At 37.0% G+C, this 17,021-nt stretch overlaps 4 protein-coding genes across 5 annotated transcripts in view; 1 reads left to right on the top strand and 3 right to left on the bottom strand.

Annotated features, from left to right (window-relative positions):
- The first annotated feature begins 178 nt into the window (after window positions 1–178).
- LOC111433265 (apoptosis inhibitor 5-like protein API5) lies at window positions 179–7,762 on the top strand. The gene is made up of 16 exons (XM_023070259.1): window positions 179–468; window positions 571–732; window positions 999–1,098; window positions 1,182–1,247; window positions 1,518–1,615; window positions 1,710–1,784; window positions 1,933–2,082; window positions 2,761–2,826; window positions 2,923–2,988; window positions 3,955–4,065; window positions 5,321–5,410; window positions 5,537–5,643; window positions 6,288–6,402; window positions 6,510–6,575; window positions 6,660–6,763; window positions 7,169–7,762. The coding sequence occupies exons 1-16, from the start codon at window positions 382–384 to the stop codon at window positions 7,362–7,364; spliced, it is 1,659 nt and encodes a 552-aa protein (XP_022926027.1). The 5' UTR covers window positions 179–381; the 3' UTR covers window positions 7,365–7,762.
- A 649-nt stretch (window positions 7,763–8,411) lies between these two features.
- On the bottom strand, window positions 8,412–9,420 carry LOC111433191 (E3 ubiquitin-protein ligase ATL41-like). Its single transcript, XM_023070150.1, has one exon. It carries the CDS (start codon window positions 9,377–9,379, stop codon window positions 8,639–8,641), a length of 741 nt encoding a protein of 246 aa, XP_022925918.1. The 5' UTR covers window positions 9,380–9,420; the 3' UTR covers window positions 8,412–8,638.
- Window positions 9,421–11,179: 1,759 nt separating this feature from the next.
- The window catches only part of LOC111433119 (magnesium-chelatase subunit ChlI, chloroplastic-like), a 14,601-nt gene continuing 8,759 nt past the window's right edge, over window positions 11,180–17,021 (bottom strand). The window contains exons 2-4 of one of the 2 annotated variants that reach the window (XM_023070060.1): window positions 13,116–13,246; window positions 12,845–12,951; window positions 11,180–12,483 (exon numbers count right to left, since the gene is read on the bottom strand). In XM_023070060.1, the coding sequence (XP_022925828.1) occupies window positions 11,434–12,483; window positions 12,845–12,951; window positions 13,116–13,221 (1,263 nt within the window). In that variant the 5' untranslated portion in view covers window positions 13,222–13,246 and the 3' untranslated portion in view covers window positions 11,180–11,433. The remainder of the gene's footprint in view (window positions 12,484–12,844; window positions 12,952–13,115; window positions 13,247–17,021) is intronic. The other variant, XM_023070061.1, reaches the window with a different exon arrangement.
- LOC111433118 (spermidine coumaroyl-CoA acyltransferase) lies at window positions 13,820–16,683 on the bottom strand. Its single transcript, XM_023070059.1, has 3 exons — window positions 15,826–16,683; window positions 15,668–15,741; window positions 13,820–14,378 (listed from the first exon to the last, which is right to left on the bottom strand). The coding sequence occupies exons 1-3, from the start codon at window positions 16,629–16,631 to the stop codon at window positions 13,903–13,905; spliced, it is 1,356 nt and encodes a 451-aa protein (XP_022925827.1). The 5' UTR covers window positions 16,632–16,683; the 3' UTR covers window positions 13,820–13,902.

Genomic DNA, 17,021 nt, shown 5'->3' with positions numbered 1-17,021 from the left:
ACGAAAAAAAGGAAAACAGTGATAATTAAATAGCAAAAATAATTAAAAAGTAAAATAAACAAAACATTTTAGTAATGCCTATTATTAATATTGAGAAAGGGCGAAGGAGAAAAATGGAAAGTTAAAGACGACGTCGTTTAGGGAAGCAGATTAAAATGTCTCGGACGCGATGTTAGAAGAAACAGACATCCCCTTTCTCTCCCTTGCTTTCAACACTTCAAAACCCTCGGTAACTCTTTCCACTAACCTTCCAAATCTCTCTGTTCCTTCGTCCACAACCTCTTCTCGCACATACATTGCCCCTGCAGTCTTCTCGAATTCGCTTTGCCGCCATTCCTCCTTCTTGGCGAATTGCAGTTCCAATTCCCGGAGTTAGCGCCAATGAGTGAGCCCTCCAAAGAGGCCCTGCACATCGAGAAGCTCTATGTGTTCGGCGAGCGTCTCAATGTGGCGGAGGACAAGTCTCAGGTTTCCTGCTCATAACACTGTTCCTCTCTTTCTTTTTAGATTTTGAAAATATGTTGGGGCGGGTTTTGATTCTGGGATTAACTCTGTTGCCTTTTGTTTCAGCATGTGAAAGATTATCAAGGGATAATAGACGCAGCAAAAACGAGTACCAAAGCCAAGCAATTGGCCGCTCAACTCATTCCAAGGTTCTTCAAGTTCTTTCCCAGCCTTTCTGGTCCTGCCATCGACGCTCATATCGATCTGATTGAAGAAGAAGAACTGGCGGTTTGTATATCTCGAACTTCACAATCCGTTTTACTTATCCTGTATGGTCGATAAATTTTGTGAAAGAAAGAAGTTACGGAAAGAAAGAAAATAACATAAAATTTATTAAATCTGCTTGCTTGATTGGTTTTCGGACGTTTCTAGGGCGGTTGTCCACTCTCCTCGTGATGATTTTTTTTCTCTATATATTTCTTGAGCTGGTTTTATTAAGTGCTTTTTATATACGTTTGATTCGTAAGGCTTCTTCTGTTTATATGACTTTGCAGATACGAGTTCAGGCAATTCGAGGACTTCCTCTTTTCTGCAAGGATACACCAGAAAATATTGGCAAAATTGTTGACATTCTTGTTCAAATTCTTGCATCGGGTAAGTTATTTTTCAGTTCTAAAAGGTATTACAGATTACTATACTTAATTGGAAAACTGATTTAGTGATCTTTAATGCCTTAGAGGAATTTGTGGAGCGTGATGCTGTTCATAAAGCTCTAATGGCTCTCTTGAGGCAGGATGTTAAAGGTAGATACTAAATATTGTAATATGATGTCCATTTTTTTTTCTAGTGTACATAATGATACATACATAGTTCAAACTTGTGCATGACTCAACTAGCTATGTCATTTGATCCAATGTTAGAGGTTTGAATCCCCACTCCGTTGAACTTAAAAAAAAAAAAAATAATAATCATGCATAAAGTGTCAGTGATGCAAATTTTCAAAATAACATGAACGTTTCTGTTACAAATTTTTAAGTCTTATCATCTTATTATATATGTGTGTGATGATGCAGCCTCATTGACAGCGTTGTTTAAGCACATTGGCAGTGTTGATGAACCAACTACTGATGAAGTTATTCGTGAGAAGGTCTTAAGCTTTATCAGAGATAAGGTGAGAGGGTGATATGAGCAATGTCATTTGCAGCTAATATTAGTTATTCGTTGGTACAAGTTAGTGGATCATTATCTTCCATTTATATCTGTAGGTTTTCCCTAGCAAATCTGAACTCTTGAAGCCCCAAGATGAAATGGAAAGACACATAACAGATTTGATAAAAAAGGTAAACTTATAAAAATACATACATTTTAATCTATTTAAAGCTTCTTCTTCCTCTTTGGCTATTTATCCATTCGGAGTTTATACAACACAGATTTAATTTTATTGCTCTACTAGAGGATGAGCAAGTAATGTTATTAAGTTTATTTCAGAGTTTAGAAGATGTGACTGGAGCTGAATTTAGAATGTTTATGGACTTCTTAAAAAGTTTGAGTATATTTGGAGAAAAAGCACCCCCAGAGCGATTGAAAGAACTTATCGGAATCATTGAAGGGCAAGCTGATTTAGATGCTCAGTTCAATGTGAGTATCTTTCGCTTATGAAAACATTTTCACATTTGTGAATGATATTTTCTAACACAATGTGCAGTGATGCATATACTTTAACATTTCTCTGCTCTATTTGTTTACATTTCCATCCTGTATCACTCTGTAATGAAAGCTTTATACTCTCATGAGTGCCTACTACATCGATTTGTTTGATTAATAAGTATTTTTTTTTTTAAATTGATTCCTTTAACAAGTAGTAGTAATATTTGAGGAAAATGTGACAGTATTTAAAATAGTTTATTGAACAGTATCCTATTTGAAATTTGGAAAGAGTGTGATTCTTCAATAACCAGTTGTGCATTGAGAAGCTTTATGACAGATTGAGAGTGTAAAAGTTTCACAATCATGAGTCTGCTGCACTATTAATTAGATTAGTTGGGTTTAGGACTGAAATGAAAAATACAGCTTTATTTGAAATATATGAAGAGGAACACGATGATTGTCTTGTGCATGCTTTGGATACAATAGATTATTTGGTGATATTTCTGTGTCTGAGTTAAATTATTATCTTGCTTGCCACTATCACGTTACTGAGTTAGTACCAACAGTTTTCTTTTTGATATTGGCGGCCAAATATAATTTCCTCTATTCATTTTTCATTTTTACTTCTATTTTATTAATTACATTCCATCAAATGGGCCTTTAATGCAGGTTTCAGATGCAGATCATATTGACAGGTTGATATCATGCCTTTTTATGGCTATCCCTTTTGTTGTGGTATGTACATTTTACCTTGTACATAAGTGAATGATAATTTCACCATGTTTCTGATACTTTTGTGAGACTACTTACCATCCATGTCATCACATACAGAGGGGTGCGTCAAGTTGCAAGTTCCTCAGCTATCTGAACAAACATGTTATTCCAGTTTTTGAGAAGGTGATAATAATTTTTTTATTTCTCTCCTTGCAAACCAAATTACAGGTTCTTTTTCCTGGTTAAATAAACCATTTTCCAGCCCTGATCTATTCACAATCATATTTTATTTTAAGGCTTATTCATTATGTCTCTAATTTTGGAATATGATTGTTTTGATTGTTAAATGATAACTATGGATTGGAGCTAGTGGAAAAACAAATGGGCTTAAGTGATTGGTTCAAACTATGGTGGCCACCTTTTGAAATTCCATGTGTTCCTTTGGCAACAAAATGTGGCAGGCTTAGCTGGTTGTCTTCCCAGATCATTTGAGGTCTGACTATGTTGACTATGGCTCTCATGAATCAAAAGGAAAATATATGTCAATGACTACTCTTTTACAAACAATGTGTGTACATATTATTTTTTTACTATGACTGGCCGAAGCTGAGTCAAGAGCTTGATTCTTCTTAGTGGATTTGAAGTCTTGGTGACGAAATTTAATTTTTTTTTTTTTTAGTTCTAGAAAAAGGTTGTTCTTTCTCAATATGTTTGCATTTGGATATATTCTTAGGTTTTGGTGATCATGTGAAAAATAGTTAACAGGGTGGGATGGCATTTATATTTGAGGTTTATAATTTATCCTTTTCCCCTATTGATATTTGAACACGATTGCAGAATTTTTTTAAATTTCCACATTTACTTTTTCCAAAAAAAGGAAGATAAAGTTAATCATAAATCTATTTTCCAATTATTTGTTGGATTATCTATTTTTAAATGAAGAGTAGAACATTTCTTTTCCTCTGAAGATGTCTTATTCCAATTCAATGGCTGCCTTCCGATATATGAAATCTTCACAATGCAATCATTATCCTTGTACTGCCTGAAGGATCTTATTCATAATCCTTCTGATGTTGATGTCTAAAATTTTTGTCAATACCCTATGTCTGAAATTTAATCTTCTAATTTTTTCTCCATTCTGCTTTTCAGCTGCCTGAGGAACGCAAGCTGGATTTGCTTAAAGCCCTTGCAGAATTTTCACCATACACAACACCTCAAGATTCACGTCTATTCCTTCCTTCTGTTGTTCAACTCTTGAAGGTAACTCTGACTCCCATCTTTTTTAAATAGTGACTGAGGAGATTTGGCATGTGTGGGGTGGACTAGATATCATTGTTTGAAAAAAAGCGTCTCTATAGAGAAAGGCTGGTAAACTGTGCTTTGCTTCAAGAAGCAAGGTGTCCCCTCTGGGGTGTGCTCTCTGTCCCATGGTGCACCTGTTTTTTCAATTCTTTTTGTGAGAAACTAAAAAAAAAACATTCCAATATCCTTTACTTCCCCTATTAATTTTATACGACAGTTATAATTTCTTAAACATTTCATTATCTTATTATTAGTAATATGATATTTTTAATTTCTTAAACATTTCATTATCTTATTATGAGTAATACGATACTTTTTTAATGACCTTCCTCGGCTGGCTTTGTTTTATACGTTATAGGATGTGCAATTGTGTTATAATACCATTTTGTTTTCATATATAAACACTTATTTATATTTTCTGTTATGCTCTCCACCCAAAAAATAATAATAATAATAATAATAATAATAAATAAAAAATCCACTTTATTTTTTTCTTCACAGGGTATTGCACTTTAGTACCCCTCACGCTCTAAAAGGTGCACTCTTAAATAATGATTCATAAGGTTGTTAAGAACAAATATTTTCATCCACTTATTGATGGGGCAAAAATCCTTTGGTTCAATGGTTTCTTTGTCATCCTTTGGAGACTTTGGTTTGAAAGAAATTTTAGAATTTTTCGTGATCAAGAAAACTAACGGGAATTTTTTGGGATTTGGTTATACTTTTTGCTTATACTTGGTTTTCTACCTTTTTTTTTTTTTTTTTTGTAATTGTAGTCTAACTCATGTTACACCAATTGGGAATCTTTTTTTAACCCATTGATGTGTGGCGATATCTCATCTCCCCCACCTTTTTTTTTTATTTTCTCTCTTGATAATGAAAGTTACGTTTCTTATAAAGGAAAAAGAACAAGTATTTTGATAACCATCCTTTTCTAAACTGTCTTGGGAAGTACTTTTGCAATCCCTCAAGCCTTTAAGAAGTCATCCCTTTTTTTTTCCACTTTATAGTTTTTAATATTCCGTTGCCTCTTATCCTATGTATATTTATAGGATATGTCTGTCTTATGCAAGTATTAGTTTGTGTTCTTTGGAAGAATTTCGGACTGCCTTTTATCTCTATATTCTTGTCAAATATCGGTTGGTTAAAAAAAGAACTTGGTTATTCTGCTTATTAATCTATCATTAAAAGCATTGGACCCTTCTATTCACAGAAGTATATGCCTGGGAGAAAGACGGGAGAAGAGATGAACTTTACTTATGTTGAGTGCCTGTTATACACGTTTCATCATTTGGCTCACAAGGTTAGTTTTTTTTTTTGGGGTAGTATAAGGCAGTAATCTTTGTCCCCGTTCTAGCAATCAGATTATAATGTTAGAATCCTTTTGAAACCATTGGTGTGGCATTCTTATGCTATATTCGTGCTCTAGGTCCCCAATGCCACAAATAGCTTGTGTGGTTACAAGATTGTTACTGGCCAGCCTTCAGATAGACTGGGGGAGGACTTCTCTGGTAACTACAAGGATCTTACAGAAAGGTATTCATTCTTTAAGTAGTTTATAATTTTTGCTTAAATATCTTTTTTTCTTATATATAAAAAAATGGAATTGAAGTCTCCTCTTGCTTATAAGACAGGTCACTGGTAATATTATTATTTGTCCATGAAGGGACTAAACTAATCTGGTTAATGCGTATCCTTCAAAATTTTCTTTTTACCTCTTTATTCGCCACCAATTTCTTTATCATGTGCCAACTCTTTTTCTCCATTTATGCATTCTACTTCTCCATTCATGCAACTAATCCCTTCAGTCTTCTCATAAGACTCTAGTTTGTGATGGTCTAAAAATTAGTAGCTCTTCAAATGAATTAACAACTCCAACGATGGACTCTTTTATTTTATTATTTGTAGTAATAGGTTTAGTTGATTATGGGCCATCTCATCCATGCAGAATCTCGTGATTATTGTTTTTTCAGTTATTCCGAAACTAGAATTCTGGAAATAATCATTTTAATCCCCTTTGCCCCCTTTGGTTTCAGTTATTCATCTGATTGTTTGTCATTGAATAGTCAGTAGGGTGTCCCATTTGCTGTCTTTTTCATCTTTAAAGCCTTGCTGAACCTTCACACCCCCACACCAACACCACCACGCTGATTGATGGTTGATCAATTTCCGACCTGCAGGTTAACTAATATCGAGGAGTTGACTAGAGCTACCATTAAGAAGTTAACTCAAGGGATGGATGAACACAACAAGGCGATGGCAGCAGCCAAGTCGGAGGAAGCAAAAAGTAAAATTGTGAGTGCTTCTCTCATTAAACCTATGGTCTTTCACTTTAGTTTGCCATAAACATGTGGTCATTGTTCTTTTTTTTATTTTTATATTTTTGTCTTCTTGTTTTGTAGAAAACCCAACAGCAAAATGCCAAAACTGGCTTGCGGACCTGCAATAATATTTTAGTGATGGCAAAGGTGAGAAAGCAGTGTGCTTCGTAACTTTGTTGTAATATTTTTGATATTTGGTTCGTCTAACCCAATCTTTATTTTTATTTTCAGCCCTTGCACGCAAAGGCACCCTCATTTATTGGGGATAAGAGCATCAACCTATCTTGGAAGGAAGTAACAAAAACTCACGTGTCCACTACCACAACCGCAGCTGGGTAAGTTAACTAGTAATTTAGGCCCTTTGGTCAATGATTGTTCTCCCTTCTACAGATTATGTGCTACCAGTAGTGTTTCTTTTTTGTTCTTTGGATGAGTAGGTGGTTATACGAGTGTAGTCTTAGAGGTTTATGTTTATTTGGTCTCTGAACTTTCAAAAGTGTTTATTGGGTTCCTAAACTTTCAACTTTGTAACTAGTACAAAAGCCAAAATGACATAAATCTCGTAGTTCATACTAAATTTAATAACTATTTGGTTCTCATTGTAGGTTCTTAAATAGGCCTAAGAGACTTTTGGACGATGAACTTCCTATATTCACTTTATTTTTATATAGCATCCCACTAGAGCTCTCTGCAATGAGCGACATCTGTGTTCTTAGAAAAAAAAATGTCTTTCTGTGCAGGGGAAAACGGCCTGCTGCTATTGCAGCTAATGTATCAAACAACATACCATCAAAGAAAGGTCGTGGACCGGGTGGTTTGCATAATCAGCTTGTTAATAGGGCATTGGAAGGGTTATCTTATGGCGGCCGTGGAGGGATGAGGGGTGGTCGAGGAAGAGGTTGGGGTGGACGGGGAAGAGGAAAAGGTTACCGTTAAAATTTTGTGTGCAGCAGCTAAAGAGATGGAGGACATCAGATATTCACGTTGAGAAGAAATTGATAATATAGTAGGAGGCATCACTGAAATGAGTTAATCTGCTGAAGAAGTTTTGATATTAAGCTTATATGGTGATGAGTTTGCAGATTCAAGGTGTAAAATGCTAACGATTGAAGTCTCTAGAGATTGTAAAAGAATATTAGATTGGTTTCAGGCTTTGGGTCATTCTTTCCCCGAGTTAGTGACAGAAAACGGCGAGATGAGTTAACTAAACACTCTTAAATGTGGATGCTACTACGATTTGCTGACTTTCAATGTATTTTTATGACAGCCGCCGACTTCAACAGTAGGATGATGTTCATGCTTCTATTCAATATTTATTTCCCTCTAGTTGTTGATGGCGGGCGACTGCCTTCATTGTCTACTTTTAAGGGAAAAAACGTGTATTTCATTATAGGCTTGGGCAAGATTTGTGTTTCTTGCCAACTTTTTACTATTTTACGTCTACGATTTCTCTTTAATCTGGTTGTTGATTGATTCATCATCAACAATAAAAATACCAACCACACTAAAAACACCAAGAAAAATACGTAAGAATATTAATTAAAAATATAAAACTGGATTCAAATACTGAGCAGGTGAGCTATATTCATACGTGAGTTTGACCAAACTGTTATTATTTAAATCAAATTGAGAATAGCAGGTTTAAAACTCCTTTCATACCTACCATAATGGTAAAATATTCAGAAACAAGAAGCTGTTCTTTCAATAAAGTAACCTAAGATCCTACACGGCTTTGAAAAATCTACATATTGAAATCAACAACTTCCTCTAGAAATTTGATTTGAATTTCCCTGGCTAATCTTCCCAATTAATATACCATCTGCGTGGTTATACTTGAAAAGTAAAAATTAATTTAAGTATAACTCACTATAATTAATTTAAGTATAACTCACTATAAATGATCATATCTTTTGAAGTCCGGAAATTAAATCTTCATATCCATATATATACATATACACACGAAAAGCAAAGGCATATGAAGGATTATAGTGGAAAGGGAAGAAAGTTGCAAATAATTGAACAAAAAATACATGTAGGCAAATGTATAAAGAATAAGTAGGCGAAGTGCAAGCAAAAATTCTGAGTTATTAGAACAATATTGAAACACCCAAGAACAAAAACAGAGGCAGTGATGGTTTATAAAATTGTATTCATGCAGCACGAACCTGTAAGCCAATAACAAGTGTGCGTGTGCTGTACAAAAATTGAAATCATTGCCTCTCCAAGTCTGCTGGTCGAACCGAACCTTCTCCACATCTGTGAACCCTAAACGATCTCTCTCTGTCTCTACTCATCATTCTTCTAAAAGAGCTCAGCCGCGAGCTCGATTGCTCCTCCGTCAATGGCGGAGCCGTCGGCTGAACTGTCTGAGACCGTTCTCTGCTCATTGTCCTTCTAAACGAGCTGAACCTAGACCCGGATTGCTCTTCCTCTAACGGCGGAGCCGTCGGAGTCTCGCCGTCCTCCGTCGCTGTAACTATCGGCTCCACCGCCGTCCGGCAGACAGGGCAGGTTGTGTTGGAAAAAAGCCACATATCGATGCACTCCACATGGAATATGTGCTTGCAATTGGGGAGAATCCTGACGGTGGCTTTCTCTTCGATGTTGCTCAAGCAAATCGAGCACTCCACAATTTCACCGTGATGATCGGCTTGCTCGTGGATAGATTCCTGCAGAAGTTTGGCTATAAGAACAGGGTCCAGGCCAGCCTTAGGCGCCGGTGCCGTCGCCGCCGCAGTCGCCGCCGTGTGATTTTGGCGATCGGCCCGTGAAATCTGGTGTTCGAGATTAATTAATCTGGATTGCCTTCGGCGCCTATGGAGATATCTGAGATAAAAATGGAGGAAGAGGATGACCAAAACGACGACGAATAGACTGAAAATTGCAGAAATCATGATCTTGTGGCGGGATTGGAACTTCCGTAAGTGATGATCTTCGTCGTCGGAACCCATGATTGAATCAAGGGCGTTTTGTGTTAAGATTTTAATTTCACACCAACATATATATATTTTTTTTTTTGAAGAACTTTAAGATTGAAAGATTAAAATTTCATTATATTTATTCGACAAAAGATGACTCTTAAGTCTTTCATAGCCGTCGTTTTCAGTATTGACTTTAATTACGTTAAAATTAAAACTTGGTCTCGATTTTATTTTGGGCCACAACTTTTATGTTAATTGTGTTTTGGCCCCTCTTTTAACATTTATTACTTATTAACTTTTCAAAGTTTTTTTTTCTTCTCTCTGATATTTTCTATTTTTTCTTGGCGCAAGATACATATCTAGTTGGGATAATTGAAAGTAATTTTTTGTTATTTAATAAATAGATTAGGTTATTAAATAGCCTATAATTGCGTTATGAATGCAATAATTATTTACTAAATAAGTATACCTGGTGCAAGGCGAGTCCCTTCATTACAACTTTAAATAAATATATACATTTATTAATATTTAATTTTGCAATTTAAATGCCCAACATGAGCTGATATTTGTCCATTTTGGGCAATTACACGTGGTTGTTTACGGTTTTAAAACTTGTCTACTAGGAATAGTATTCCACATTTTGATCAGGAATACTTTATTCCCCTTTCCAACCAATGTGGGATCTCACAATCAACCCTCTTTGGAGCTTAGCGTCTTTCATGACACATTGTTAGGTGACTAGTTTTGATACATTTGTAACAGCCAAAACCACCGTTAGTAGATATTGTTCGGCTTTCTTTTCTGAGTTATGTGAGATCCCACGTCAGTTTGACAAAGGAACTAATCCTTCCTTATAAAAGTGTGGAAACTTCTTCCTAATAGACACATTTTAAAACGGTAAGGTTACGATAATATATAATGAACCAAAATGGTGGCTCGAGCTGTTACAAATGACAATTAACAAACAATATAATTCATCTCCTAATAGACACAATTTTATTAGCAATTTTCTGAGTATATTATTGTATTTATTTTATATTTATTATCATCGCAATAATAAAGGATGATTAATTTATTATAATTAATGTCTAATGGACTGTAGTGTGTTTAAATTAGATTTGAAAAAAGATTTATTAAAATTTTGTAAATGCGCTGGAAATATTGAATATGATAAAATAAATAAATAAATAAATAAAGCATCCTAGGCACGTGTTGAGAAACTAAATAATAAAAAAGATTTAATTATAATAAATAAAATTAATTCCGAATAGAGGGGCGGAAAATTGAGGCAATACGATATTACTTCTAATTTGACTTCACATTTCTCGTAGGGAATTTTCAAATTGAACGCTACATATTTTTTTTTCCTAATTATTCTTTTTTGGGGGAAAATAAATTGGCGCTTTCAGTTTAATGCCTGTTTTCTTTAAAACAAAATGGCCACTCAAGCTAAATCTTGACTTTTAAGCATCGTTGGAAACTGGGAACTTAAATAACAAACATCATTTTTCTAGGATCATTCATGTTTTATTACACCGAAAACGAAATCAAAGACAGATTTTGAGCTTCGTGTTCGAAACGGAAGAAAAGAAACATATTTAGGTCTCCGTTCATTTATTATTAAATTATAATTTTCAAAATTCTTTTTATAAAAAAAAAAAAAAACACTGACACAAGAGAGTGGATTGTGAGATCCCACATGGGTTGGGACGGTATTCAGTATGGAAAATCAACCGGTTATGCAAGAAAAAGGGAAAAAAAAAAAAAGCGTTGAAGATGATGAAGAGAACACTAAGAAAGAAGAAACAGCACCTTACCTAATGGATGCCATTATAGAATGCAAAACGTGTTAATGATTTTGAAATTATTTTAACTTACAATGCTTAAGCTGAAATACCATAAATGGCTTCAATTCTACTGCTTCTTTTCCTGTATCTAAACAGCATTACCTGTGCATTGCAAATCTGTAAAGTTCTGCTCATATAAATGCAAAATGAAACACTACAAACAAAAAGCACAATGGTGTCACTTTGTAACAACTTACAAAAAGAGTTGCAAAGATAAGGCTACCTGTATCACCTTTCTCAGCTAAATACCTCATAGAATTTCTCAATCACAAGCAAACCAGAATCAATGGACTCCAATGGGTCTTTTCTAAGACGGTGTCTTAAGCAGTTGGGAATCACGGTGGCTATGTCCTCAGCAGCAACTTTATCCCTTCCCTTCAGGGCTGCAAGAGCCTTTGCAGCTCTATTAGTCACAATGTCGCCTCTCAATCCATCGACATTCAATTCCGCGCAAACTCGCGAGATTTTCACTTTTAGATCCTGATCTATCTGCACAGAAGAAAGTGAACTCCTAGCTGAGGAAATTTGTTGTTGCAACTTTTCTTGCTCAACCTTGTAAGATTCACGGAACTCCTTAGGATTCTGGTCGAACCGGGCCCTCTCCTCGACAATCTTCACTCTCAACTCGGCATCCCTTACAGTGCCAACTTGTGCATGCATTCCAAACCGGTCGAGCAGCTGTGGCCTAAGCTCCCCTTCTTCTGGATTTCCTGAACCAATCAAAATGAACCGAGCAGGATGGGAAATGGAAATGCCTTCTCTCTCAACTGTGTTCCAACCAGAGGCAGCAGAATCCAGTAGGACATCAACTAAATGATCATCCAAAAGATTTACTTCATCCACATACAGAATGCCTCTGTTAGCTTTAGCAAGAAGGCCTGGCTCAAACGCCTTCACACCTTCAGTAAGTGCCTTTTCAATGTCAATAGTCCCACAAACTCTATCTTCAGTAGCACCCAATGGCAGATCAACCATATTGATTTTGGTCATCACCACTGAAAGTTGCTCTCCTTTCCCCAGACTTTCCCTCACTTCAATACCCATTGATTCAGGGTCCTCAGGGTCAGAATTGTAGGGATCCCCAAACACAACTCTGATTTCAGGGAGCAAATCGACCAGGGACCTAACCGTGGTTGATTTTCCTGTTCCTCTATCACCCATGATCATGACACCTCCGATTTTTGGGTCAATAACGTTCAGAAGAAGGCATAGTTTCATCTCATCCTGCCCTACTATGGCAGCAAATGGATAAACAGGCCTCTGACTCTCTTCTGAGATATTCGCAGCCTGAAAAGTCATGAATATATTATTCACTCATCTAATCTTGAAATCCAATCGTTCTTTTTTTCCCCTTTCTTTTCATTCTAAAGAAACTGTAAAAGAATTGTTTAAAGCAAGATCCTCTAAGTTCATTAACCAGTAAAGATATCATAGAAGTAAAGATCTTATCAACCATTGTCCTCCATCTAGTGCGATATTCAAGAAATTGTAAATCTAGTCGAAAAGGCTTAAATTGTATGCCATCAAATTTTCTTCAGTTTACAGTTAGCTTACTAGAACTGGAACACAAAACGTAGTTTTAAAGAGCTTCATGAATGCAGCTTGTATACACAGAAACGAACTAAATTGTAGGTGGTGGGAAACAAACCTTCTCGACAGTGTTTATTTCAGTGGCAACATTGCATTGGACCTGAGGCCTTCCTTTCTTCCCCTGAATCCTAATACTCCCAAAAGACTTCTTCCCATTAGCATGACCTGCAAAATCATCAACTTCTTAAGAACTGCTGAAACTCAAGATTCTGATCATCAGATTTTCAAATATTAGGGTTCAAGAGAGCATAAAAGAAATTAAAAACGAATTAAAAGACGACAATAAGCAAAAAAAGAGAGAAAATCGGTTAGTTTGTATGGAAATGTACCTGGAGTTAGAGAGAGAAGAGGGGCAAAATGCCGAGGGGAGGGAGAAGAGATAGATCGAGAGGCCAAGATCGCAGTTGAGGAAGGTCCTCCCAGAGCGAACGCCATGACTGAGTTCTACTGTGGGTGCGAATCCTTGAAAACTCCTTCTCAACTTTAATAAATGGTTTGTATTGGTTCGTTGGGTTGCGGATAAGAGAGTGGATAGATTTCTCTCTAAAGTTCTGCTTATTAGCCTACTCATACACTCATATCCACCCTTAAAAAAATTAGGCTAAATTAATACCCTAAATAAATAAAAAATATATCTTTAATTATTTAATTATTATTATTTTTTTTTTTTACTCAAATAATAGTTTTTTAAGTAATTGTAAGACATTAAAAGATAATATTACAATTTAAAAAAAAAAGGATTTGAAATAAAAAACCAAATTTAGAAGTATTTTTTATTTTAAAAGGTTTGAAGAGGGTTCTACGAGACTTTATCCGGTGTTAGATAAACTCGACTCTCGATAATAATATGATAGTATGATAGCTCTCATGACCTCTGAGCTTTTCTAAAATGGCTCATACCAACCGAGAGATAATATTCTTTGATTATAAAGGTACGATGAATACTTAAATTATCTCTCATGTCTTTGCTGGGCTTATCAAAAAGTGTTCGTACCAATAGAGACAGTATTAAATAATTGCAATATAGAAATAAAAAAAATGTTTGCTTTTATTAGAACTTCCAAGAACAAATAGACAATTTAAACATTCATATATAATTTGATCCAAATTTGGGTACTAGAGAAGCGAATTTAGCTCAATAACCCCGAAATCATCATCACCAAACTTCTTCATCTCCTCTCTGAAACAGGGCATCGCCGGTTTCCTCAAAGCGACGGAGACCTTAAACCCAGCCGTGCTCGAAGTTGCAGAAGAATGAGGCAAGAAGAAGCAAGGCTCCACACTCCCAAGAAGGAAACGAGAAAGTGGCAGCACCGTAGCCGGACCTCCCCAACCGAAATCCACCGTCGAATGCCCCAAATGTCTCCAGTCTGTGAACGCACTCACATCTTTCCCCGAAGTGATTCCCTCCCCACAATGAATCTCTTGAAAGTCAATGAAAGATCGTGCATACTCGTCGCTTATATTGATCTTGCTCTTCTGGATCTTCTTCGCCGTCTCCCAAATGGGTTGCTCTCTGATCTCCTCCGCCGTGAGTGTAACGTAAATTGGAACGCAACCATTGCCATAGTAACCCACCGGTAATGGCGGCTGTGAATGTTTGATTAATCCACCACACCTAAATGGTGTGAAAGTTATCTTATTTATAATCGAATAAATTACAAGGATATGGAAATAGTAATAAATGGAAATAACAATAAATGGAAAGATATCTATAGTAATAAGGCAAATATTAGATATTTGCCTTATAATAAAATATCAAATATAATATATACGGGAAAGTATAATTTATTACTAAATATCCTTAACACCCCACCGCAAGCTGAGCGTCAGATTTGAACGAACGTGAAGCTTGGATCTGAAAAATTCAAAGAGGTTGCGAAACACTTTTCGTGAAGATGTCAACAACCTGGTTCAGAGGAGGCGTAGAGAAACACTTTCTTGGCCATCGAAAATTGCAGAGGGATTGCTGCTTAGCGGCGATGCTGCCTTGGCTTCGACGAGAATATGTCTAACCCATGAAGAGGGATTGTCGCTTAGCGACGATGCTGCCTTGACTCTGGTGAGAATATGTCTAACCCCAAGAAGTAGAAGGGGAAACCTAGAGCAAGGGACAAAGACAATGTTGAAGCCGAAAGAGTCGCCACATTGGGCGAAGGAGCCAATTTTGGTGAGAAGGGCAGCTGGAAGAGTCGCCACATTGGGGCGAAGGAGCCAATTTTGGCGAGAAGGGCGGCGGCAACTTGGTTGGCGAAGATGCCAGTGCGGCGCCCAGATTCCAAAGGTAAATCTCTACAGAAGGTCGATGGGCTTATTGAGATTCTGTATATTTTCGAAGAGAAATGCTGATGAAGATCCTAAGATTAGGGTTTTTGTGAAGGATGAAGGATGAAGGATGAAAGGAAAATTGGGAAGAAAATGAAAGAGGCTATGTTTGGAAAAGGTGAGGTTGTATGTACAGACTATGGCGAAGGATGATTTGGAGGTCAAAAGGGTGGAGCCGAAGAATAATCAATCGGCTCTGCATGTGACAGCCATGACGACTGCCTCTGCGGCATCAAAGACAACAGTGGTGGTGGAGAAGAATAGTAGAAGATTTCAAAAGCCATTGAAAAGAAAGGATCTAGGTTGCTAAACCAAAATGGCTCTGATACCATGTGAATGTTTGATTAATCCACCACACCTAAATGGTGTGAAAGTTATCTTATTTATAATCGAATAAATTACAAGGATATGGAAATAGTAATAAATGGAAATAACAATAAATGGAAAGATATCTATAGTAATAAGGCAAATATTAGATATTTGCCTTATAATAAAATATCAAATATAATATATACGGGAAAGTATAATTTATTACTAAATATCCTTAACAGCGGCTTTAGTTGTTTCCGTATGTTTGTCGAATACACGAATTTCACCTTCTCATTGCCTGCAATTTCCGAGGCTTTCACTCTGGGAATGGAAGGAAGCCCCAAAAGTTAGAACAATAAAAGACCAGGAACACAAAATTAACAGACATGGTAGAATTCGACTCACTTGGCGCGCCATATATATGCACCCAGGGCTTCAAACGCGGTGAATCGAGAGCCAGATTGTTTGAACAACATGCTCTTGAACCTCTCCAGTTGATCGTCCGTAACAGGGAAGCATTCTCTCACAACCGCCCCAACTTCTTGACTGTAGGGTAAATTTCCATGTTCTAAACTCAAAAAATCTGCGATTGGTACCTCAATTCGGGGCGGATTCCTCGGGCCCAACAAACTAGCCCTGTCCCAGACTGGTTCGATCGACACCGTCCTCGCCCCACGGGCTAATTCAGCCACAGCATTGAAAAACTGAGTTGCCCCAAGTCCGTCGCACACAGAATGATGAATGGAAGCCCCGAGAGTGAACCCACCGCATTCGAACAGAGTAACTTGTAGAATACAAGGGTGGTTCAGCCCCTCATTCTCGTCCGGATCGGGCACCAACTGCTCCACAAAAGTTTCGTCCGGGTTATCGAGGTAATCAACCGACGCGAGTTCACAGTCCGCGGTGGCGCGGATGAGAGGGACGCCTTGGCCGTGAGTACAGAATAGCTCGAGGCGGTGATTCTGACGGCGGAGAGTTCCAGCGAGTGGGTAGTAATGGAGGAGGGCGGAGGAGAGGGCAGTAGCAATGACGTCGACGGGATCGGGGGTAGGAGATTGGTGGGCGTTGGTGGAGACATAGGCCCGAAGGTAGCGGAAACTGACACGGAGATTGGGATCTGTGTCGAGATGAGAAAGAGGGAGGACATGGCCGTGAGCGAAGGCGGGATGGGAAGGAAGAATGGGAGTGGTTGCTGATACTGTGACTCGCATGGCTGTGCTGTTCGAACGGCGGTGAGGTGGTGGGCCGGTGGGGATGCAAATGGTGCATTTTGGTCTTGATTTTGTAGACTCTCGCTTGGCGGGGTTGGTGGAGGGTACGTTGCCGTTTGGTGTGTGGTAATTGGGGGCGACGTGGAGCATACTGCGTCTCTTATAAATTCAGCCTAACATTTTATTTCAAACTAAATATGTAATTTGATCTATAATTTATAATGTCTTTTAAATGATAGTTAACGTTACTACTGAAATTGCATTTGAATACAAGTCGCTAATATATACTTTATAAACAAAATATAAACATTTGTTCATACACTAAGGGTAAAATTGGAATAATATACTTGCAAAAAAAAAAAAAAAAAAAAAAAAAAAAAAAAAAAAAAA

The sequence above is a fragment of the Cucurbita moschata genome, unplaced genomic scaffold, assembly GCF_002738365.1.
Source record: "Cucurbita moschata cultivar Rifu unplaced genomic scaffold, Cmos_1.0 Cmo_Scf00041, whole genome shotgun sequence".
NCBI lineage: Eukaryota > Viridiplantae > Streptophyta > Magnoliopsida > Cucurbitales > Cucurbitaceae > Cucurbita > Cucurbita moschata.
The sequence above is the reverse complement of the archived record's forward strand: the minus strand, read 5'-3'. Positions and strand labels throughout refer to the sequence as shown.

What these genes read in the sequence shown, in the direction of transcription:
- LOC111433265 (XM_023070259.1), top strand. Translation starts at nt 382, where the DNA reads ATGAGTGAGCCCTCCAAAGAGGCCCTGCACATCGAGAAGCTCTATGTG. An exon ending in ATTTAGATGCTCAGTTCAAT is followed by an intron (nt 2,083 to 2,760) that starts GTGAGTATCTTT and finishes CCTTTAATGCAG; the next exon opens with GTTTCAGATGCAGATCATAT. An exon ending in AGGAAGCAAAAAGTAAAATT is followed by an intron (nt 6,403 to 6,509) that starts GTGAGTGCTTCT and finishes CTTGTTTTGTAG; the next exon opens with AAAACCCAACAGCAAAATGC.
- LOC111433118 (XM_023070059.1), bottom strand. Translation starts at nt 16,631, where the DNA reads ATGCGAGTCACAGTATCAGCAACCACTCCCATTCTTCCTTCCCATCCC. An exon ending in GCATATATATGGCGCGCCAA is followed by an intron (nt 15,742 to 15,825) that starts GTGAGTCGAATT and finishes TTCCATTCCCAG; the next exon opens with AGTGAAAGCCTCGGAAATTG. An exon ending in AAACATACGGAAACAACTAA is followed by an intron (nt 14,379 to 15,667) that starts AGCCGCTGTTAA and finishes TCAAACATTCAC; the next exon opens with AGCCGCCATTACCGGTGGGT.
- LOC111433191 (XM_023070150.1), bottom strand. Translation starts at nt 9,379, where the DNA reads ATGGGTTCCGACGACGAAGATCATCACTTACGGAAGTTCCAATCCCGC.